A 25,447-nucleotide genomic window follows, 5' to 3' on the forward strand; every position below is an offset into this window, starting at 1 on the left:
TAGTTTTGACTGAAATCATGTGTGTGTCCAGCCTGAGAATGGTGAGAGACAGAAATTGTTCAGAAGCCATTTTACAAAGCTTTAAAAATTCTACACTGGCTGCACATGCCTGACTCCCCCTGACTTCAATGAGAGCCATGCATAGGCAGCTAATAACAGAACTGGGCCTTCATTTCTTGGAAAAACAAACACTTTTGTGTATGGGTCTACCAACAACTGCGTCCCACTATTGCTGTTAATTCTCTAAACTGAAGGATTTTGCCCAACTGCCAAATCATAAACCTGCCAGCCAGTCCCATTCCTGACTGAACTAACATTTCAGGAATCAGCACTTGCTGGCCTTGTTTGTCTCTGCTGGGCTTTCCCCGAAAAGCTCTCCCTAGTGCTGAAGAACCAGGATGGCTGCACTGGTGCTCAAATCCATGGGAGCTCTAGTGGAGACCAGCTGCTGGCGTTTTAACCACCGTGTTGGCTAGATCTCCTCTGAGCAGGGCTAGATGACGTGAGGATAAATATTCCAGCAGTCAATTACACTTGCTAGGTCTGGTGGAGTTCTCAGAGTACAACAATGCCGGAGAGAGATTTTTCAGAGAAAGCTCAGTGGAGATGTAGATCTTGCAAGAGGAAAAGGAGGTTTTTGCTTCAGGCTGCTCCGGTTCAGTTCTGTGAATGACAGGCTGTGGGGTTGGCAATGGACATGGGAGCTTTGTAATGCTATACCGGTGTTCTGAATAGATGGCTTCATTTTCCAGTGCTGTCAATTCAGGATCTCTTACAAGCACTGCAATTACTTATATCGTTTAGTGTCCATTTAAGGTACGTCCTACTTTGGGGCTTTTTCACTGCTGCTTTTTGATAAATTTTGACACTTGCCTGTTCCAAGCAATAGAAAAAATGTGAAAAAGAAATTTAAATGACCACTGGAAAGAACAGTTTGGCTCAAAACGGGGTCACAGAACGGGCTCACGATTCTATTTATTTCTTATGAGTGTATATGTACGTACACTTGTGTCTCTCTCCAAGACAGTGATGTCAGATGAGTAGAATAGGGAACTAAGCAGACAAGGCTTTCAAGTTTCCTTTTTTAGATTTCCACTTGACTCAGTGTAAGCACAGCCATCACCAGGCCTTTCTTCATTTGTAAGATATGGACAACTAATACTGACCACACACCTTACATAAAGTAGGCAATTAATGTGTGGAAAGTGCTTTGTGATCTTCTGTGCCCAGATCACACACACACAACAACCCCCACTGATTTAATTACAAGTCAGGCATGCGAGACAGAACTGAACTCTTACTAATATGCTGGCAAATCTCAGAGATTCTGACTGCCATAAATCTAGCCTTTGAAGTGTTTCCCACTTGCAAAGGCAAAAAGAATATCACCGAAACTAATGGCTTGTTAGTGGCAGGCCTAGAGATCAAGGCTCATCTGATATGACTGTAGCAACATTGTAATGCAGTAGGTCAGCTGCTCACTGCTTGGTAGCATGTGTCAGGTTTCCTTTTCTTCCCCTGTTGTGTTTATTAAAGCTCAACTTCAAAATCTATGACTAGGAATGAGAAAGGATATAAAAATCACAAGAGCATGCCAGATATTTTATAGCTGATCCAGAAAAGGAATGTCAGTACCAGGTCTGTATTTAACGATGACTACAGCAAACAGATCGGAATAACCCACTCATCCTCCTCTTCCCTGGCATACATTAGTGCAGGGGTTCTCAAACTTCATTGCACCGCGACCCCCTCCTGGCAACAAAAATTACTACACGGGGGAGGGAGGGGACTGAAACCTGAGCCCGCCCGAGCCCTGTCACCTCGGGTGGGGGTCCAAAGACTGAGGGCAGGAGGACCAAAGCCAAAGCCCAAGGGCTTCAGCCCCAGGCAGGGGCCCTGTAACCTGAGCCCTACTGCCCGGGGCTGAAATCCTCTGGCTTTGGCCCCAGGCCTCAGCAAGTCCAAGCCAGCCCTGGCGACCTCATTAAAACAGTGTCACAACCCACTTTGGGGTCCCGACCCACAGTTTGAGAACAGCAAGAGATGTTAAGAGTAACAAGAAGGGTTTCTTCAGGTATGTTAGCAAAGAAGAAAGTCAAGGAAAGTGTGGGCCCCTTACTGAATGAGGGAGGCAACCTAGTGACCGAGGATGTGGAAAAAGCTAATGTACTCAATGATTTTTTTGCCTCTGTCTTCACGAACAAGGTCAGCTCCCAGACTACTGCACTGAGCAGCACAGTATGGGGAGAAGGTGACCAGCCCTCTGTGGAGAAAGAAGTGGTTCAGGACTATTTAGAAAAACTGGACGTGCACAAGTCCATGGGGCCGGATGCGCTGCATCCGAGGGTGCTAAAGGAGTTGGCGGATGAGATTGCAGAGCCATTAGCCATTATTTTTGAAAACTCATGGCGATCGGGGGAGGTCCCGAATGACTGGAAAAAGGCTAATGTAGTGCCCATCTTTAAAAAAGGGAAGAAGGAGGATCCGGGGAACTACAGGTCAGTCAGCCTCACCTCAGTCCCTGGAAAAATCATGGAGCAGGTCCTCAAGGAATCAATTATGAAACACTTAGAGGAGAGGAAAGTGATCAGGAACAATCAGCATGGATTCACCAAGGGCAAGTCATGCCTGACTAACCTAATTGCCTTCTATGATGAGATAACTGGCTCTGTGGATGAGGGGAAAGCAGTGGATGTGTTATTCCTTGACTTTAGCAAAGCTTTTGATACGGTCTCCCACAGTATTCTTGCCGCCAAGTTAAAGAAGTATGGGCTGGATGAATGGACTGTAAGGTGGATAGAAAGCTGGCTAGATCGTCGGGCTCAACGGGGAGTGATCAATGGCTCCATGTCTAGTTGGCAGCCGGTTTCAAGCGGAGTGCCCCAAGGGTCGGTCCTGGGGCCGGTTTTGTTTAATATCTTTATTAATGATCTGGAGGATGGCGTGGACTGCACTCTCAGCAAGTTTGCAGATGACACTAAACTGGGAGGCGTGGTAGATACACTAGAGGGTAGGGATCGGATACAGAGGAACCTAGACAAATTAGAGGATTGGGCCAAAAAAAACCTGATGAGGTTCAACAAGGACAAGTGTAGAGTCCTGCACTTAGGACGGAAGAATCCCATGCACTGCTACAGACTAGGGACCGAATGGCTGGGTAGCAGTTCTGCAGAAAAGGACCTAGGGGTCACAGTGGACGTGAAGCTGGATATGAGTCAACAGTGTGCTCTTGTTGCCAAGAAGGCTAACGGCATTTTGGGCTGTATAAGTAGGGGCATTGCCAGCAGATCGAGGAATGTGATCGTTCCCCTTTATTCGACATTGGTGAGGCCTCATCTGGAATACTGTGTCCAGTTTTGGGCCCCACACTACAAGAAGGATGTGGAAAAATTGGAAAGAGTCCAGCGGAGGGCAACAAAAATGATTAGGGGTCTGGAGCACATGACTTATGAGGAGAGGCTGAGGGAACTGGGATTGTTTAGTCTCCAGAAGAGAAGAATGAGGGGGGATTTGATAGCTGCTTTCAACTACCTGAGGGGGGGTTCCAAAGAGGATGGAGCTTGGCTGTTCTCAGTGGTGGCAGATGACAGAACAAGGAGCAATGGTCTCAAGTTGCAGTGTGGGAGGTCTAGGTTGGATATTAGGAAAAACTTTTTCACTAGGAGGGTGGTGAAGCACTGGAATGCGTTACCTAGGGAGGTGGTGGAGTCTCCTTCTTTGGAGGTTTTTAAGGCCCGGCTTGACAAAGCCCTGGCTGGGATGATTTAGTTGGGAATTGGTCCTGCTTTGAGCAGGGGGTTGGACTAGATGACCTCCTGAGGTCCCTTCCAACCCTGATATTCTATGATTCTATGATTCTATGCTGCATTAGTGTAATCTGATCTTCAGTTCAGTCTTGAGAATACAAAATGCAGATCACCCCACCACACTGCCACTCAATAGACCACAGTTAACAATGAATCCATTGCATTTGGGTTTGGTTGGGGATTCCTGAACCTGCTTCAGAAGCATCTGGTCCTGGCCACTGTGATAGATTGGGCAATAGATTAGGTCATTGGTTCCCAAACTTGGGGGCGTGCCTCCCTGGGGGGACATGAAGAAATTCCAAGTGGGGTGCGAGGCTGCCCTTGAGCTCCCAGCTGGGGAGGCTAGCCCCCGGCCCCTCCCCTGCTGTCCTCTCCCCCCCCCCCCCCCCGCAGCCACGCCACCACAAAGGCAGCACGGCTTGCACCCGCCCACCTCCCAGGCTTTCCAATAAGCCAGTTCTGCCACTCTGAGCGGCCTGGTAAGGGGGCAGGGAGCAGGGGGAGGGGAGGTTGGATAAGGGGCAGGAGGTCCCGGGGGGCAGTCAGGGGACAGGGAGCAGTTGGATGGGGTGGAGGTTCTGGGGGGACGGTCAGGAGACAGGGAGCAGGGGGGGTTGGATAGGGAGTGGGGTCCCGGGGGGGGGGGGCGGTTAGGGGTAGGGAGTCCCGGGAGGGGGCAGTCAGGGGACAAGGATTGCGGGGTTTGGATGGGTCGGGGATTCTGAGGGGGGCAGTCAGGGGGCAAGAAGTGGGAGGGGCAGATGGGGGCGGGGGCCAAGCTGTTTGGGGAGGCACAGCCCTCCCTACCTGGCCCTCCATACCGTTTCACAACCCCGATGTGGCCCTCGGGCCAAAAAGTTTGCCCACCCCTGTAATAGACCAGCAGACAATAAATTATACATATTCTGTATACATCATAACTATTCATAAAATTGTCCAATTACAGGCCTATATTATTTAACTATCTTCTCGTTTTTGATTATGAATATAAGTAGACAAGAATAAAGGTATAACATAAAGTACAATAATAATAAAAATACAACTATAAAGAAAAGTATATAACTGCAATGTTTTCAAATTTCATACCAATGGATTAGGTGGTCATCAGGGGTCTGATCTGTTATGGCAATTTCTATATTCCTATATAACCAGGAGTAAGTATAGCCATAAAAAGAACAGGTGAGGAGAAGATACTAATCCAAACAACCAAGCCCATAAATGCACATCTCATTCATTAATATTTTTGGACTCGCCCACAATTTATATTAAATAGTTATATAGATGGGCTGAGACCGTGAGGTTTTGATTTTGCAAATCCAGAATCAGGTTGGTTCAGCTTGGGTTGCCTCTCATCCAAACCAACAAAGTGCATATATGTGGAGGAAGGTTTGAATTTAAGATAAAATGTCATTTCTAGAATGGGTAGAGATGGGCCCAAATGAAAATCCCACAGTCTGTCTCTCTAGGGCCACACTGTCTAGCCTGGCTGAACTGCATTTACCATTGGACCGCAGCAGGGAGTGAGTGAGTACAAAGATGACGTCATATTCTCCTGCTCCTGGGGCCCGTAGAGATTGGCCTTCTGACTTTTGCAACTTAAAGCTAGGGCTGGTAGAAAATTCACAAACATTTTCAGGAGAAATGTTGATCTTCCAAGAGGTTTCTGTTTTGCAGGGTTTGAAATGGGCCCTATTTGCTTTTTTCATTAAATGTTTTAATTGAAAAATTTCATTTCCAGAAAACTGATGACTGAGGCTGTCATTTTACAATATGAAGCATAATATAAACACGCACTCTAAATACCACCACATGGTCTTAGGGATGGGCCAAAACCTGAATTCAATTCAGTCAGTTCATGCACTTTCAAGGACTCTAGTATCCTGACAATTGCCATGCTTCTGAAAGGGGATGGTGTGACATTATAGTTCCTGAATCTCCCCAAAACCATACAATAACATAGTGTAACAGGCACTGGAAATCTAGAGACAATCTTCCCTTCTCTCCACGTACTGTATTTAAAAGTTTGTCATCTATTTAGAAGTATTAATCTAATACCAGAAGTTATCACATTTAATGATACTGTATCTACTATAAAACCAACTTGAATTCATCTGGACTCAATTTGGGGTGATGTGAGCAAAGCAGCTTTAAAATACTTAAGGTTTTCATTGACATCATGTTTTACTTATCAGTAGTCATGAATGCAGGGAGCACATAAAATACTAAGCCACAAGATGGCAGTAGTTCTTCATAAATTATGATCCTAGTCACTCTCACACAGCATAAATACAGTATAAAGCACTGTCTGGGCACATCTTTCCAATTGCCTCACTTCACGCATCTAGAAATGGCCCTTTACTTTTCTACAGGAACATGAAACAACATTAAAACCCTTCTACTAAGGAGACTTGTATGTACAAGTCCCCTGCTATTTGCCTACCAGTACCAGAGATAATGAAGGACCTCTGACAGAGAAACACATTGCCGAATTGCTCTGCTCTGTAGGGCTCCCTTCAGATACTCTTACTCATGGTGAGTATTACCTGACTTCGTGAGTAATCATTTTGAAATGAATGGAACTACTCGAGGATTAAGGTACTTCTAAGCATGAGTAAGCTGTGATGGCTCAAAGCAGCCAGAAACTAGTACTCCCTAGTGTAAGAAGAGTTCCCAGAAGATCAGTGATCCCGCCAGTGTATGGGGAGCGTTGGGGGCATTGCTGATGGAAAGGGGTGTGGCCAGAGTGCCATTGTGGTCTGGTGATTCATGGTTGCTGGAATGCCCCTTTTGGGAGCTGCTGCAGCAGACACAACTTGCAGCAGTCTTAGCAGCCATCCTGGTCCCCAGCTGCCCCAGGACTGTGGAGCTTTGCCTTCCTTCTTCCCTGAGCTGCATCAGGCACAGCTGAGGATCAGTCCTTATAGGTCTGTATGGTGCCTAGCACGACACTGGGGTGATGAATAAGTAATAATAGGTATCACATCGTTTACTGACCACAGAATTAAAACACCCTGATGCTGCAAATTTTTCTGTGTGTTTTCACTGAGACCCGTAAGCCCTTTACTGAGCTCCATAGGCACGTGAGAACTATTTAGCATCACTGCGACACATGCCCAAAAGGATGGAAAATGCGAGACATGACAGCCAACACTGTAGCTGGTGATAACTACAGCAATAACAGTGCTATTGATGATGAAGAACAGAATGGGTAGAAGACAGTGGATATTTCGGGGTCTGTCCTTAGGACAAATCAAATAATTGCAACGGACACTTTAGGTTTTATAATCCCCAAGCAGAGAGTTTCCTATTATGCAACCTCAGAAATAATCTTAGATTTCAATCTTTCACCCAAGCAATAAATAGCCTGTTTATAGCACTATTAGTTGATTTAAAAAACACATGATTACCAAATGGATATTGTAAACATTGCCATTCTTACTACAATGTCTGATCTACTATAGCTGGAGGGGACAGATGTCAATCATCAGTAAAATGTCAGTAGAGTGCTGAGGGATAACAGACACATAGAGCCAAGCACCTTTAAAGTATGTCTACACTGCAGTTAAAAACCCAAGGCTGGCCTGTGCCAGTTGACTCAGGCTCACAGAGCTTGGGCTGCGGGGCTGTTTAATTGCAGTGTAGACGTCTGGACTCAGGCTGGGGCCCGGGCTGTAGGTCCCTGTTAGGTGGGGTGTCCCAGAGCTCATGGTGCAGCCCGAGCCCCACCACAATTAAACACCCCTGGAAACCAGGGCACAGGAGCCTGAGTCAGCTGGGTGTCTAATTGCAGTGTAGACATATCCAGAGAGGCAGACTGCGTGGGAAGAAATTTCAGCAGAAATGAACAATGAATTTTGGAAGTGGCTACCCACAGAAGCTGAGTGTGGCTGAACAAAACGATTTTTGAAGCCATACTGAAAAATAGAAAGGCAGCCCTTTCTCTAGGCCAAGCTCTTCCCACACATTCTGAGATCCAACAGATTATTTTTTTTAACGTTTGTGAACCTTTTCCTGGAATTGGACTCTGCATGTTAGCGTGTTTGTTTTTGCACACTCTGGAGCTGAGTTAGTCACATGGTTGAAGTTGCATGATCCTATAGCTACACAGGAGACATACAGCTCTCTGCCGCTGGCTCTACTCAGGACTCGCAGCAATGCCAGATTGCTTGCTTCAGCATGTCTCCTCTGCCTCTTCAGGCAGGGGCGGCTCCAGGCACCAGCGCAGCAAGCGCGTGCCTGGGGCGGCAAGCCGTGGGGGGCGGCCTGCCGGTCGCTGGGAGGGCGGCAGTCAGGCAGCCTTCGGCAGCATGCCTGCGGGAGGTCCGCCAGTCCCGCGGTTTCGGCGGCAGGTACACCAAAGGCGCGAAACCGGCGGACCTCCCACAGAAACGCCGCCGAATCCGCGTGACCGCGGACCACCCGCAGGCATGCCACCGAAGGCCGCCTGACTGCCAGGCTTGGGGTGGCAAAAAACATAGAGCCGTCCCTATCTTCAGCTAGTATCAAGGTCATAGCCAAGTTTAGTGTCACCATGCTAGTTTTTGATACAATTCTTCCCAAGGATATTGAATTTAATTATATCATGGTCACTATTACTTAGGGTACTTCTACGCTGCAAAAAACCCCCACAGCAGTGTGTGTCAGATCCCAGGTCAACTGATTCGAGCTCCTGCTTCCAGGCTAAAAATAGCAGCATAGACGTTCCCATTTGGGCTGGAGTCTGGGCTCTGAGACACCCCTCTCCCCGCCCCCACTGGGTTTCAGAGCCCGGGCTCCAGCCCGAGGAGGAACATCTATACTGCTGTTTTTAGGCTCACAGTGAGAAGACTCACTGCTGCAAGGTTTTTCTGACCATGTAGACATACCTAAGTGACTCAGCTATAGTTACTTCTTGAACCAACCCATGTGTTCCTTAGGATTGAGACAAGAAGATGCTCTCCTCCTGTGTGCTCTAGAACTAGCTTTTACATAAAGCAGTTGTTTAAAGTGTCAAAAAATTGCGTCTCAAAACTTAGCTGGATATGGCGTTATTTTTGTATGACACATCCCTAGAAGAGGTCTTTCTCCAGCCTGAGTGCGCCTCAGCCCCTGCCAGCTTTCTGCCAGTTCCTAGTTTAATCAATCCCCTCCAACCTTATCAATTTTCTGTGCCAGCAGCAGTTTGATTTCACTTTGGTTAAGAAGCCTATCCTCTCTGAAGAGCGTCTCTCAAAGGTTTTCTAGTGCCTAATAAGTGTAACCCCCTTCTCTTGCACCATATTCACATTCACAGATCTAGAGCCAGATTCTCAGCTGGTGATATCGGTGCAGCTATGCTGATTTACAACAGATAAAGATCTGGCCCCAAGTCTCTGAAAATCCCCCCTGTCTACCTGTGTGTAGAACAAGAAGCATTTCAAGACAAAGCAACCACAGATGCCCTGGACCCAATCATTTTTCCTAATAACTTACATTTATGTGACTGATACCAAAATGTACCTCAACATTGCTCCTCTTTGGCACTAGAGTGGCCAGATGCCCAGTTTTTGACCTGAAAGTCTGGTCGAAAAGGGGACCTGATAGCATCTGGTCAGATCTACTGACCAGACATGCAAAGTCCGGTTACTGTGGACGGGGGAGGTGGGGAGGCACCATCCAGCCCCTACACCATCCAGCTCTGCAGGAAAGTCCCTCCCTACCTTGGCAGGCAAGAGAGAGGAATAGAAGCGAGTGATGGAGGAAGAGGAGCGAACTGGGGATGGGGCCTTGGGGGGGAAGAGGAGCGAATGGGGAGTGGGCCTGGGGGAGAATGGGGAGGGTGGGGCCTCAGGGGTAGCGGGGGCTGGCGGAGGTTCTGGCACTCCTGTTGGAATGTCCGGTTTTTAAATATTACAAAGTTGGCAACCCTACTTGGCACTCAGTAGAAGTTTTTCTAGATGCCTCATGCAGTCTTATCACCTCCATACTTATTAGGCAAATCACTGGACATGCGGTACCCAATTATCAGTATTTCTAATGATAATTGAGATACCTCCATCCATACTCTATGTATCAGATCTCCTGAAGTGACCTCAGTGCATGAGGAATGATCAGCATCTTCTACCTCTCTCAGAAGGCAGGTCCCAGCTAAGGATACAATAAACACACATTTTAATTAATTATAATTAGTTAGTTAATGCTCACTCAGGGCTTTGAAGATGCAAAGTTCTATATACTGTAAGTGCTAAGTGTTATAACTAGGGTTGGCAGAATTCAATTTTGATTTTTTGATAATTTCGATGGATAATCTCAATGTTTATTTTTAAGCTTTTTTAGATTTTTATCAATTTACATTTTCACAGTTGCGCAAAATTATGGGTTTTAAATATTGTTTTCTATTTTTATCCATTTAAATTTGCAAAGTTATGGGAAATTCTGAGGCATTCAGACAATAATTCTTTCATGACAGTAGATGTTGAGATTTACAATGTTTAAGTTTTAGAATTGTTAAAACACAAATTGACAACATCATATGTCAAAATATACAAAGTAAATATCCCTAAATCAATGTCTAATCATTTCTCAAGCAGCATTTCTTTCTTACTATCTGTACATTTCAATTATCCTCAATGGAAACATTTTTGTGTGTGTTTGTGTGTGTACAGTGAAATCGATGTTTATCAACATTTACTGATAAAAATAGACTCCGTCTAAGCCTAATTAGAACTAAATTAAAATGTGTCCTGCTAGGTAAAATAAGGGATGGGGAATAGGAACAGAGTGGCTAATGCAGTCATCAGTTTAACCCAGCCTCTCTGTACATGTAATATACTCATGGAGAAGTAGGTTCCTTGTCTTCTAAATATAGATCTGGTACTACATGCTCCCCAAGGGCTCAATCCCTTGCATTCAAGTTAATGGGAAAATTCCTATTGACTTCAATGGATGTAGGATAGTGTCTTAAATATTAGTCTTACCTTCTACACAACATTTCTTGCTCACAATAGTGAGCCTCAGCCTAATTGTACGCTGAATAGGGCTGGCTAGAAAAAAGCATTTCTGTTTCATGGGGTTTCAAATTTGTTTTCGTGCCACTTTGGAATGAAAATGAAACCTCTAGAATTTTTCCTGAAAAGCCAAAAGAGATTGAGAGAGAGCAACCCACCCCAGAATAGCCCACAGTCTGGTGGTTAGGCCATTTGTCAGGTTTGAGCCCCTGTTCTGAATCCTTCCCCGACCTTGGCCTGCAACCTTCCTCAGGAAATTTTCATCAAAACCAATTTGTTTCTGCAAAACATTAAAGTTTTAACAAGACAGCAATTTTTGATGGAAAGAAGTTTTTGATTAACTCTAATCCTGAACAAAATACTCCAAGCAAGTACACAAATATCTGGCTTGCGACTGGGTTGTTAGGCAGAGGTTGATGTGCACACTCTCAGTGCATAGTAAAACCTTGCTTCTGACTGGGTCTGAATTTCCATGGTTCAAAGGGGCAAAACACCAACAAGAATGCTTAGCCCTGCAGAGGACACACACAAGCTCACAGATGCCAGGGCTATCCCGTTAGCCTCTTGCCCTCAGTTGCTAATAGCTGGGCATGGGGAAGCAGCACCAACTTGCGTAAATACAAGCAGCCTGCAAGACCCAGAGTGCAGGCAGGAAATGGTTACTTTTCTTGCATAAATCAGAGACATGTTTCAAGATCTGAGTCAAATTTAAATGAGCATTAATGATTTGCATACAGTACTTGTAATCAGAGATTTATCTTAGTGATAAACTAGACCTGACAAAAGAAGCTTTATAGCAGGAGGCAGCGTCTGGCTAAACAAACTAGAAATTCTTGTTTCTGATAATGTCTGCAAAGCATTGTCTCCATTAAATTAAAATTCCCATATGATACATTTTCACCAAGACTTTAGGTGTACTGTAGATATGATTTTGATCAGACTTTGGTGTGTTACTCCGGAGTGCTTATCTGAAAATTAAGTGCTGGTAGATACTTTGTTTAAGGCTATACTTAATTAAAACTGTAAATGTTTGAAAACTGAACTTTTCTTCACAATTGCAGCCTTTGATTTCCTTTGTTAGATATTAGTTGTTTTTGTCTTTGGACTGTGTTTTATTGCGGATTCCTTGAAAGTCAGAAGAAATTTCAGTTTGAGAAGGTTTTCAATTTAGTTTACACCACCTCCCAATTTTTTTTTTTCAGCAAGCTGTAGAATTTTGTACTGACAACACAGAACTGCATTACAGAAATTGTCAGATGGAGAAATAATTGTTTGTCTGATTTCCCCATAGCCCCTGGTATTTCTACATGCCTCCTGGGGAACATTTAACCCTGGCAATTCCTCTTTAAGTCTACATGTTTCATTGTGTACAGGCAAATTGTCTTGCAAAGGGCTTCTGTGTTCTTTTTTGTAGTGATAGTAGGGACAAGATAACCCAGTTCTATAATGGTTTTAGGAGACCAAGTTATACCCTAGTCTTGTGCACAAAACAGCATATACTATTTCCTCAAGTATAGAAGTAATGGGTGCACGGGGCATTTAACACATATTGCCAACAGAATAAGAAAACAAGCTGATGACTAGTCAGTTGAGGTATCTCTGTCCAGGGGAGACCACAAGTTGCCAACTTTCATGTGCTAAATAAGCACCCCGACTTTCACAATAAGCCCAAAATCAAGCTAATCCCATTTCAAAACAAGGCCAAAACAAGCCAATCCCTAAGAACCCCAACACTCTATGTGACTAGATCCCCCCGGCCTGCAGTCTGGGGCTGTGGTGGGCCCGCTATGCACCCCTGACTCTCTCCCCCGCTTGCCCCTGCTTGCCGGGAGCTGATGAAAAAAAGAGAAGCAACAAGCTACAACAAGCCACAAGCAACAAGCCAAAAACTAGCCAACAAGCAACTCACAAGCCAATTAAGCCAAAAACAAGCCCAATTTCTGCATTTTTTTCACGGGTTTGGCATGTCTGGCTGAGACACCTCAAAGGGGCCCAATTTTCAGATACTGCTGAACACCTATCCTGTAAACATCATGGCTAGGACCCTACCAAATTCCCAGCCATAAAAATGCGTCACAGACCATGAAATCTGGTCTCCCCCCGTGAAATCTGGTCTTTTGTTTGCTTTTACCCTATACTATACAGATTTAATAGGGGAGACCAGCATTTCTCAGATTTGGGGTCCTGACCCAAAAGGGAGTTGCAGAGGATCGCAAGGTTATTTTAGGTGGGTCGCAGTATTTCCACCCTTACTTCTGCACTGCCTTCAGAGCTGGGCAGCTAGAGAGCGGCAGCTGTTGGCCGGGCACCCAGCTGTGAAGGCAGCACCCTGCCAACAGCAGCGCAGAAGTAAGGGTAGCAGTACTGCAACCCCCCCTACAATAACCTTGCGGCTCCCCCACAACTCCTTTTTGGGTCAGGACCCCATCAATTACAACACTGTGAAATTTTCGATTTAAATATCTGAAATAATGAAATTTACAGTTTTAAAAATCCTATGACTGTGAAATTGACCAATCATAGCCAATTAAGGTGTCTGAGGCACTTAAATTTAGGTCTCCTTTTGTAGCTGGCTCACATACACATTCTATAACCAGCTCCTCAGCAGCGGCCCAGAACACAGTGTGAAGACAACAGATGGAGAAAAGCATTTCTCTGTTCACTGCCCAAGCTGCTGAAGCACATGCAGCTCCCCTTCTCTCCTCTGTCCCTGCCCCTTCTCTGTCCTTCCTAGGGCAGAAGGTATATTTGCCAGCTCTCCTGGTGCCCTACCTGCCCTGAGGCAAGAAGTGTACCTATTGAGGATCTGGGGAAGCGTGGGCACAAGCCCACCCACATCTAAAGGCTCCTCCCCCAGCCTAAGGGGAGGAACCACTGGACCCAGGTCTCAACTGAATTCAGGGCACAATTAATGAAAAACAGGAATGGGAGTGAGAGTTACAGGGTCAAAATCAGGCCTGCGTGAGCAGCAACAGCAAAGGGTGTACCTGCACTGCACACCCTCTCCTCGCGCAGCTATGGTAGGAGATAAACTAACAAGTTCTAATTCTTAATGAATATCTAGGCACTGCCAGACTGCATATATTAGACTGATATACAGCATCTGTTCCATGCATCTCTACTTGATTCAGTTCAACACACTGTTGTTTACGCAGGCCGAGCTGTACACCCCATGTACATCATAATGACCAGCCCCCCCCCCCCAACCCTATTGATTTTAGGGAAAATCAGAAAAATGGAGTCTGACTAGAGTTGGCATAAGAGATCCCACTGGGGGGAGGACTGGCCAGACTAGGATGAGGGGCCCACTAACCCTAATCCCGAGATCACTGGCTCACCCCTCTTCTCCTCTCACACAGGCCTCTGTGGGTCACTCCCTCACCCCTATATTTTAATGGAAATCAGGCTTTTCTGGTTTTCTGATTTTCACCAAAATCAACCACAAATGTCTAAAATATTCCTTGGAATTTTGGAATTGATCAGATGAGGTTTTCAAGTGATCACATTAGACAGCCAAACAAAAAAATGCCATTTGAGTGGCGTGTAGGGCCTCACTGGGGTAGGCCAAAACCGGGATACGCATTTGGAAAGAGCAGACACCCAAACCAGGCTCATAATGCGATTCCCACTGAAGCAGAGCTGTTAGACACAGTATCACACTTTAGTCCAGTAACTAAAGGGTTAATTACCTCAGCACAGGCCCATGAGTGAAGGTGGAGTTTATGGGAGATGCTCTGCTTCTGTTGGCTAGAAGTGCCTGGGTACAGACGAAGACCATGCCCTGTTGGAATTAATGTTCCAACTTGCACCTGTGCTTAAATAATTATACTGGGGCCAGCTGTGGTGGGAAGTTCAGAGACAGAAGCTCCTAGAAACTGGTGGTCATACTTTCCATCGATCCCTAGAAAACTTTTCTTTATTTAATACAAGTTAAGCAATAGGGCAAATCTAGTCCCTGCCTCTGAGTTTGTAGAACCAGTCAGTGCAGGGGATGGTTGCCAAGGGGCTGGAGAAGAGCGGCAAACACCTGTGGTGCAGAGTGCAGCTCACTGGGTGCTTCCTGCATAGTAGTATGCAGGGAACAGGTGGAGGTGGGTCCTGACAAGCCAGGACAAGGATGGAAAGGGTGAGGGACATAAAAGGGCCTGCCAAAGCTATTTCAGCCCTGGAGTTAGAGTAGCCTTCATGGAGCAGCTCTACAGCTACTCTACAGCCTGGCAAGGAGGCAGAAGTGAACAAGAAAGGATCAGAACAGATCACCTGCGATCCTACTGCAGATGTAGGAAAAACAAAGCTAAACAGAGGGACCATTAATTCAGTGCTATGCTCTTCAGAGAGGCAGTATGAGGTTCAAGGAGACAGTTTGTGTCCCTTGCCTCCTGCTAAAATAGAGAGGAGTAAAAACCCATATGTAGATAAATAAATCCTCACTAATAAACAAAAGCTGAGGAAATATCTCAAATTTCAAAGGATATCCAAGCAGCTAGGATGATAAAGAAAGTGAATTAATAACAGACAGAGAAGCATAGAAACTACAGGACAAGGGACGTATGGTGTCAGTCTCACCAACAGCAGGCTGGACAGCCAAGTACAAGACCAGCTTCCTTAGCAGTCACTAACTTACAGCAGATAGCTGCTAGCAAACCAGTGCAGCGTGAGCATCTTCACTACTAACAAAAAATTGTGTTTTTTTTTTACCTCAGGGTAACCAATGTGTCTGAGTTTTCCTGAGGTAAAAACACAGTGAAGAAAAAGAATGTTAATTTTACTGTGAGGTAAACTCGAGGAGGTCAGCCCTATACCCCCTTTTGGAGTTGACCTCTGCAAGTTTACCTCATGGTAAAACTAAAGTGACTTGTCTTCATCTTGGAATACCTCATGTGTATTAGTTACCCTGGGGTAAAAAATGCATCCTCTTTAGCAGTAAAGACCATGCCTAAGTGTGTGATGCCAAAGTGGGAGAACAGCAGACTTTCCTCCTAAAATGAGCCAGTGCTTAATTTGCAATGAAAGAGATGCCAGGGCTCAAGCAATTAGGTGCCGGGGCTCAAGCCATTTTTTTACTTTCATACCTGATGCAGCAAGCCCAGAGGTGCCAGGGCTATGAACTGCCAAGCCCAGAGATGCTGGGGCTACGAACTGCCAAGCTAAAAGTGCCGGGGCTCAGCCCTGGCACAAATTAAGCACTGTCTATATCAGGGGTGGCCAACCTGAGCCTGAGAAGGAGCCAGAATTTACCAATGTACATTGCCAAAGAGCCACAGTAATACGTCAGCAGCCCCCGCTCAGCCCCCCCTGCTCCCAGTCCCTCCCACCCACCAGCAGCCCCGCCAACCAGCACCTCCCCTTCCCTCCCCATCAGCTGTTTCATGGTGTGCAGGAGGCTCTGGGGGGAAGGGGGGAGGAGTGAGGGCACGGCAGCCTCAGGGGAGGGGGTGGGAAGGGGTGGAGTGGGAGCAGGGCCTGTGGCAGAGCCAGGGGTTGAGCAGTGGGCACCCCCCGGCACATTGGAAAGTTGGTGCCTGTAACTTTTGCCCTGGAGTCAGTGCCTATACAAGGAGCCGCATATTAACTTCTGCAGAGCCGCATGTGGCTCCGGAGCCACAGGTTGGCCACCACTGGTCTATAGCTAAGGATGGGATGACTTAACTTGGTCAGTTAGTGAGACACAGAGAGCATCCTACTAGATGAGTATCTGAGGGACTGTTATTTGAATTCAGGGACTACAAGGACCTTTTAATTTCTGGAGAGTCCCTCTTTAATCCTGATGTTGCTGATGACCAGAACTTGAGGGAGAAGGGGAAATGATGCCAGTTACTAGGCTTATTGAAAAAGGACTGAACTGAAGTGAGGAACAGAGAAACTGAGCCCTCAAGCTTCTTCCATGCCATCCTAATAGCTTAACAAGAGACTACAGGCCAGATTCACTGTTCTGCTCTGACTGCCTTGTGCTGCTCCTGTAATACAAAGCAGCTGGAGTGTGTCAGCAAATTGGACACTTAACCTTAACACACGCTGAGGATTTGCACCCACACACTTAAATTATATGCCTAGCTGGGAAAACTCACCTAATGTAATAAAATCTAACTCCCAGCTAAGAAACCCAGAAAGCATCTGCCATGAGTGAAAGTACAGTTTAAAATTTGAGGTACAGTGCAGAGAGAGAGGTGATGTAACCATTTATAGTTGCTAAAATGGCTGCTAGGCTGTTTGGGTAAAAGTGAATTTATAGTAAAATGTTTTTGTTTTTGTCTAAACTGAGTCTGATGCCCTATTTCTTTGTTGCGACTGAGATCCTGTTGGCAGAGCAGAGATGGGGGCTGTCAGGGAGTGGATATGATTCCCATATTCTCTACCTGGCCCCAGGACAGGTTAGATCAGCCTGGGGGCAGCTAGCAATAGCCCCAAGGGACTGTCTGCTACCAGTGAATAACCAGTGTCCTCAGCACAACCTTCCCACCCCTTGTACCAGGGCTGTGTCGGTAGGGTGGCTAAGTTGACTGTATTCCTGCTGGGGACTCTCCTACATTGGGGAAATCCACAACAGGGAAGATCAGGCGAGAGAATCTGGCCCTGAATATCTCTTTGACTAATGCAGTGGTTCTTCACATGCATCCGACGAAGTGGGCATTCACCCACGAAAGCTTATGCTCCAATACATCTGTTACTCTTAAAGGTGCCACAGGACTCTCTGTTGCTTCTTAACCTTTACTGCAGCCTGCACCCCTTTGGTTCTCAAAATATGTTCTTGCACCCGTTATCAAAAATCAAAATCTGTTCTCGCACCCCTTATCAAAAATAATTGAAATAGGTCAGTTCTTTAAACCTAGATATATTTTTTGTTTGTATATTACAGTAATTGTTTAAAAATGTATAATGTTAATAAATACATAGGTTTGATGAAACAAAGTAGTTGTACTTACGTGTCTGTGCTTAATTTGTGTTTTCAGTGATTTACCTTCTAAAAACATCTGGCATGTCTCACACCCCCAGAAAGGGCATCTCGCACCCCTAGGGGGTGCATGCGCCCAAGGTTAAGAACCACTGGACTAATGGATAGGTCTGCTATTATACAATCTAGTGCATCACACTGTACTGACAGATCACTGTTTTCTTGCTTTCTAATCAGAAAAACCTGATATGCTAAGCTGCTATCTGGAAAGAGCACAAATTCTTGTAGGCATCTAGGGCCAGACTGTGTAACTTACAAGCTGTCCCACATAGGATGTTGGGGGTGTGGCGCTGTCTTGCACCAGTGGCAGCTCTGGGAGTGATTTCACCTCCTGATTGTGAGAAATCCTTCAGCTACCTGGACACACAGAGCAAATCTGCCCAGCACATCTGGCCAGCTGCATGGGATGATGCAGCCAGGCAGTGGTCTCATCTATTCAATATCCCCATATGGGTGACTTCCGCACATGGGAAGGTAGTCTCTGGGTATGTCTGCACTGCAGTCAGAGGGGTGACTGCAGCACATGTAGGTATATCTGAATTAGCTTTCATCTAGCTAGTTCAAACAGCAGCAGCCGGGAAGCTGCCGGGAAGCTGCAGTAGCATGTGGCTTCCTCCTCCTTGCCCTGCCTCCTCCCACAATGAAGACAATCCCCTTATAACTGAACTTGCAAAACAAAAGTGGAATGAATTTAGATTTCATTTCCTCTCTCTCTTTATGAGGCAAGCAGAAAACTAAAGCTGATGCTGCTCCACCTCCACCCAGACTCATTAGGCAAGTTGGTCTGCATTTGTGCCTGGCTGATTCAGGGGCCCGAGGCCCTACCACCTCCTTTCCTTGGAATCAGGAAACTCCCGGACGTGGTGGAAGTTAAAGTTCCAGCCTCACTGCTCGGTGTTTGGGGTAAAACTTTAATGTAAGGAGCTCACGGCCTGGAGGAGGAAATGAGTCAGGCAATCTAAGGGAGCAGCACCACATGTAATTGCCATTGGGACTGTGACTTCACAGCCCCTCCGTGCTCCAACTAATCCAGAGCACGTGATTAATACACACAGACAGACATCTAGTTGTTATCACTCTGCCAGGCCCAGGCTCCTACCACACACATCCCTCTCTGCCTTTCAGACAGGACGGTTCACCTTTGAAGCAGCAGTGCCAGCAGAAGAGCAGGTAAATGCCAAGCACATAGAGAATGTGGTTACATCAAAGGGTTTTTGGTTTTGGTCATTTCTTACATTGTAATGGGCTGTTTCTCTAACTGTGATATAGAAACTATGGGGTTATTTATTTTCCTCTGGGAACTGAATTGACATGGCAGGAATCTTTGTGGTTTAAAGGACAATGTTAAATGGACTGGGCCTCAAAGCCCCTCACCTAATAAGTTGGTTCTTATTGTCTGCCTCCCTCTGATGTGTTTTTTTAAATTAACAATCATTGTAGTGAAGAGACAATGTTTTAAATAAGTGAGACTAGTTCTTTGCCTTAACTTTTCTCAAGTTGTAAATGTGAGCTCTATGGGGCTGTGTTTAATCTACTGAAGTTAAAAAAAACCAAAGTCTTTAGCTTTTTGAAAACAGTACAGCCAAATACTACACAAGGAAATAGATACATAAATGTAGACTGTTAAAGGAGTGCTCTATATCAGTGGTTCTCAACCTTTCCAGACTACTGTATCCCTTTCAGGTGTCTGATTTGGCTTGCATACCCCCAACTTTCAAACTCATTTAAAAACTACTTGATTATAAAATCAGACATAAAAATACAGAAGTGTCAGAGCACACTATTACTGAAAAATGGTTGACTTTCTCATTTTTACCATATAATTATAAAATAAATCGATTGGAATATAGTTATTGTACTTGCATTTCAGTGTATAATATATAGAGCAGTATAAACAAGTCCCTTCTGTGTGAAATTTTAGTTTGTACTGACTTCGCTAGTGCTTTTTTTGTAGCCTGTTGTAAAACTAGGCAAATATCTAGATGAGCTGATGTATCCCCTGGAAGACCTCTGCGTACCCTCAGAGGTACATGTACTTCTGGTTGAGAATCACTGCTCTATATCTTTGAATGTGTAAATGGACAGTTAATAGAGAAGGTGCCAGTAGATGGCACTCAAGAACAGAAAGCATAGTTCTTGGGTTTTGTAGGATCAATGAAACTTCTTGTGAGTTGCAAATGGCTTCCTCTTGCAGTTGTTTACATTATTTCTTAACACAGGCCTGATTATGATTTCACACAAAAAAGTTTTATTCTAGTATAATTCTAAAAAGACTTCAGAGACATTAAGTTCTGATTTACAGCATGGTAAATGAAATCAGGCTTATGACACGTCTCACAATTCCCCCTCAACTGTCACACTTGAAATGCCAATATATTATCATTATTTTGTCATTACTGTGTATAATCTACTAAAACAGTTTTCAGAGATTTATAGTTACAGAGGATGTACTTTTCTAAGGAATAATAATAATAAATATTAATAAACAACATATTATTATTTATGCGTTTAGACTTATTTTCAAAGGAACCCAAGGGGACTTTGTTGCCCAAATCTCATTGACATTAAATGGGAGTTCAGTGCCTGACTCCTTTCTGTTTCTTTGAAAATCCCAGCGTTAAAGCACAAGGATTGATTAGGCCTTATCAGGGGCACATCTGCGGAACCCACAGCATATTTATTCCTCTTTCCAGTCCTTTGCAGAAGGACATATAATGCAGTGGCACAGAGCAGTGTTCTTTTCAAGCTCCAGTATTCTAATAAAATCCTAAGGAATGCTGTAATATACCTGGAATAGGGAGTGGCACCAGAAGTGTATTTTGTCTAATGTACCCAATATATTAGACACAATGAAGGCATTAACTCATTAAGGCATATAAATGAGTAAAGTTTTAAGTTATATCAATTCTGATGGCTCATGATGTTGACACTGTCAACATCTGCCTTTAACATTCCATCTGTTATTCCATTTGTACACTCTGTGTCAGATTCACTGATGCATGGTGGCTCGCTTGGGCCTCTTTGATGCTCCTAGAGCGAAAAACCAGGAGTAAGAGCTGATTGGACAAAGCAGTACAGAGCATACTGGCTAAATTCCCCTCCCCATACCCCAAGTTTCATTTCAGGTTGAAACCTGCCTGTAATGTTTTTACAAAATACAAACATTCATGGAATTAGGTGTTTGTGTTATTAAACACCCAAAAACCCAGACTCGCAAGAAGAAGGGAAATAAATTTATTTCAAGTAATTTTATTCCTTTCTCCCTTAGTATTTAATTCAATTTGACAGAATTCAATACTCTGAATTATACATATAAATGCCATTATTTAAAGTGAAAAATATTCCACCCAGAATGTTAAAAGCATTGTTTCATCAAAATATCAGTTCTGCCTCTCCTCTTACTAGTTTTAGTCCATTCACTCCTGATTTACACTACTGTGAGTTGGAATCAGGCCCATTGTAGTTGAAAATTATTTTAATTCAAGAATTAATGGTTTCATGTGTAAGTATTTAGTTCTTTTCTAATCTGCACACAAAGAACTATATTAAAGTAACATTAAGTTGCAAAGTCAAGTGCTTCGAAGTTAGGAAATACCAGAAGTAAGGTTGCCTGTGTAACCTTAATGCTGTCCCCTTGTGTATATACACTCTTAAATGACTTGATCACATACTCTTTTCCCCCCACAAGACCCTTGCCTCATATCCTTCCCTCCCTCCAACTTCCAGTTGCAGACCCCTTACCCAGCCAGTTCCAATTTCTTTCCCCTCTCCATTCCCAGTCTCACTGGACTACTTGCTGCAGTCCATTCCTCTCCCACCCCTGGGTCCAGCTCTTGTCCATTCCAATCAGACTGCTTCCTCTTCCATGCTGCCTGGTGCCAGTAGGGGGTTCACTAAGCGCACAGAAGGAGACCGGGTTCCTGCTCTCAGTTCCCATGCCCAGCCCCACCCTAGCCCAGAGCAGCCATTACAGCTTCACCCCTGTCTTGGGCTGGAGCATGCTCGATCACTGTGTGGGGATAGTCTGTTCACTACTAGAAGCGGTGAGAGGCTTGAGCATGCTCAGAGTGGATGGAATCAGGGATTTTAGCTGCTAAGAATCTAATGTCTCTAGAGACCATGTGCAAACTATAATTTTTCAGAAGTTTCTAACTTGGCCAAATCCAGGTAGCAATTCATAAGCACAGTGAGAGGCATAGCCCTGATACACAGGCCACCCTCCTGCTAAGTTTCAAGTCCCTGCTCCAAATCATGGGGGTAATAGAGCTGTTCAAAGAAAAGATTGCCAGAATTTTTTTTAACATGGGCAAAACTATGTATTTTCCCCTAGCTTTGTTCTCAGAAATGGCTAAAGTGTTTTGGCTGCAATTTTCCAAAAAGTTCAACTGGAGGCAGACACCTGGTATGGAAAATTTCAGTTTGGCAAAGTTATAAGCAACTGAAAACTGGATCTTATCTGGGTTGTGTCAGGCTACCAGTCCCATCTATAATGAACGGGGCATTACTGAAATCAGTGGGGCATTCTGATTAAAAATTGATGTTACAATGTGACCCAAGGTGAACTGAAAAGTGTTCACCTGTGTAGCCAGAGTTCAGGGTTCTATATTTTACGTGCACCAATTTCTACTGTTAAACAGAGCAGAGCTGCATTTCTCGAAATCCCTATGCTTCTTTGGAAACTCATAGTATCGTTAAATGGAAAAATAACTTGAAAGCACTCCACAGATCATTACCTAATTAGTTTGCGCAGCATACCTGAGAGGTAAGTAAGTATTATTTTAGGTTTAATCTTAAAGTGGGGGGAGGGATAGCTCAGTGGTTTGAGCATTGGCCTGCTAAACCCAGGGTTGTGAGTTCAATCCCTGAGGGGGCCACTTAGGGATCTGGGGCAAAATCAGTACTTGGTCCTGCTAGTGAAGGTAGGGGGCTGGACTCGATGACCTTTCAAGGTCCCTTCCAGTTCTAGGAGATAGGATATCTCCATTATATTTATAAGTGACATGCAGAAGGCCACACAGTGAATAAATGGCTAAGCAGGAATTCAAACTGAGGCCTTCACAACTCACAGCACATTACTCTAGGAAAACACGTAGAACTCTGAATCTGGGGGAAAATCTGGCAAAATAAAGATATGTTTTATTTCAAGACTTAAGTTCAGTTCACCTCCACGGCATTAATTTCCTGAACACATTAGCAGAGTTTCCCACATCCTCCCTGATCTACCTATTTCCAGTTTAAGGAATGACAGCTCTCAAGTGAAGATTGATCGCTCTGTTTAACGAGGAGGAATTATCATTAAGTTACTCACATCTATGGCAAATAATTAAATATTTTAATAGCAACAAAAAATTATATGATTGAGTCAGGAGTTCCTATCTTTTTACTCATGACGACAATAACTAGTTCTTTCATAATACCCAGGCCATAATCCTGCTGCGCTCACTCAGGTGAACTCCCATTGACTCAAAGGGAGTTTTGCCTAAATGATGGCTGCAGGAATGCAATGCATGCATGATTTCTAAGTGCTGTAATGATACACTCTGTGTCCGCATGGAAGCACATTGGGGAAAGCACAGAGAAGCTCATGCTCATTTTAAAATTCTGTTTTTACAGACACAGCAATGGACAACTTTAACTTCTCACTTCCAGTTCTCACTAGAAAACAACAAGGTAACGTAAGGGAAACATGGAGGCCAAGGCCTGCGGCAATGTCACACCACAACCTATGTCCTTGCTTTTGTTGTGCTGGCCCCTGAAGCTCAGATCTTGGTCCTTCTGAAAATGTGCCTTGGTCCATCCCCTCCCCACTTGTAAAAGACCTATGGAAACACTCCTAAGGCGCATGCGTCAGACAGCAGATGGGCACCGCTTCAGGCTGAGACACTTGCATTTATTCTGGTTTCTCTTCTGATTTTTTTTAACTCTTCTATTTGGCATTATCACAGTTGAGGGGACGGGATTCTCCCTCACATCCAGGCCTCTGTGCACTGCAGCAGGATGAACTCCTCTGTCACACACATGGCATTGCACAGGCCCAGAGCCACCGGCAAGCCCCATTGTAGGAGTCATGGTGTGACTCTGGGACATGGAGCTCCTCACAGACAGCCCCCTGAGTTGCCTACATTACCCTGGGGGTGTTTTGGCTCCAGTCAGCCCAGAATCCCCAGAACTCAAAGATGGCTTACAGGGCCGGCTCCAGGGTTTTTGCCGCCCCAAGCGGCGGGGAAAAAAAAAAAAAAGCCGCGATCACGATTGCAATCGGCGGCAGCTCCACCGCGCCGCTTTCTTCTTCGGCAGCAATTCGGCGGCAGGTCCTTCACTCAGAGAGGGACAGGGACCCTCCACCGAATTGCCACCGAAAAGCCCGACATGCCGCCCCTTCTCCTTGGCCGCCCCAAGCACCTGCTTGCTCAGCTGGTGCCTGGAGCCGGCCCTGATGGCTTAAGGCAGTGGTTCTCAAACTTTTGTACTGGTGACCCCTTTCACATAGCAAGCCTCTGAGTGTTACCCCCCTAATAAATTAAAAACACTTGTTTATATATTTAACACCATTATAAATGCTGGAGGTAAAGTGGGGTTTGGGGTGGAGGCTGACAGCTCGCAACCCCCCGTGTAATAACCTCGCGACCCCCTGAGGGGTCCTGACCCTGAGTTTGAGAACCCCTGGCTTAAGGCCACCTCTGCCCTCCATTCTGTGGTGCTGTGCTGTGTGTCTTGCGCCACCAAGAGGCACAGCCCAGGAACTCACCCATTATGTTTGCCAACCTACGAAGAAATTAAGGAAGAGAACAAACAATGAAAGAAAAACATGAAATCCCCACGGGAGAAATCAAGAGTGTATTGTGTCATCCTGGAAGATCGTCCATCTGGGATCCTCCTGCAGCCATTCCCCCTTACAGATAGGCAGGAACATTCTTACATTTGAGGGTTCAGTATCCGGAAAATCAGAATCACACCTACTATATATGCCACAAATGCAGCTCAACAGTCAGGGCCTAGCTTCAATCAGATTTTGCTATATTCTAAGCTCAACCCCTCCTACTCTAAGAGTACGTCTACACTGCAATTAAAAGCCTGTGGCTGGCGTGCGCCAGCTGAATCAGGCTCATGGGGCTCAGGCTGCGGGGCTGTTTAACTGCAGTGTCGACGTCCAAGCTCAAGCTGGAGATCGGGTTCTAGGATCCCGGGAGGTGGAAGGATGCCAGAGCTCGGGCTGCAGCCAGTGCCAGAATGTGTACATCACAATTAAACAGCCCTGCAGCCTGACCCTTGCGAGCCCGAGTCAGCTGGCACGGGTGTCTAACTGCAGTGTAGACATACCCTAAGTGGGCTGATGCCAGGGTGAAAGTAAGTTAAAGGACTTACCAGTATGCCAGAGTCCTGGGCAGGGACGGGGCCTCAACCGGAAGAGGCGGGGCCTTTAAATCACCTCCGGACCTACCAGCTGCCGGCTTACTTTCACCTCTGGTTAGCAGATTCCCACCAGTACCTTTTGGTACCCACTCTGTTTTGGCCACAGCTTCTAGCGTTAAAAATATTTCCCCTTCTTCCTCCAATGAAACAACAATAGCATTGCAAAGGTACCAAGACTGTTATCAACTTATGAGATTCTCTTGTTGAGTGGTGGCAGACAGGCATTTCTTTATGCCATTGTTGTTTTCATACCAACTGATCAAGTGTTATGCCTCTTCCTAGAAGCCAAACATGCTGCAGGGACCCATGCC

The 25,447-nt window shown here is 45.3% G+C and overlaps 1 protein-coding gene across 1 annotated transcript in view; it reads left to right on the forward strand.

Moving 5' to 3' along the window:
- The window catches only part of TMEM40 (transmembrane protein 40), an 81,056-nt gene that overhangs the window by 41,708 nt on the left and 13,901 nt on the right, over nucleotides 1-25,447 (forward strand). The window contains exon 2 of the mRNA XM_065408577.1: nucleotides 23,337-23,393. Coding sequence (XP_065264649.1) covers nucleotides 23,345-23,393 — 49 coding nt within the window. The 5' untranslated portion in view covers nucleotides 23,337-23,344. The remainder of the gene's footprint in view (nucleotides 1-23,336; nucleotides 23,394-25,447) is intronic.

Source organism: Emys orbicularis, chromosome 7 (assembly GCF_028017835.1).
Source record: "Emys orbicularis isolate rEmyOrb1 chromosome 7, rEmyOrb1.hap1, whole genome shotgun sequence".
Lineage (NCBI taxonomy): Eukaryota > Metazoa > Chordata > Testudines > Emydidae > Emys > Emys orbicularis.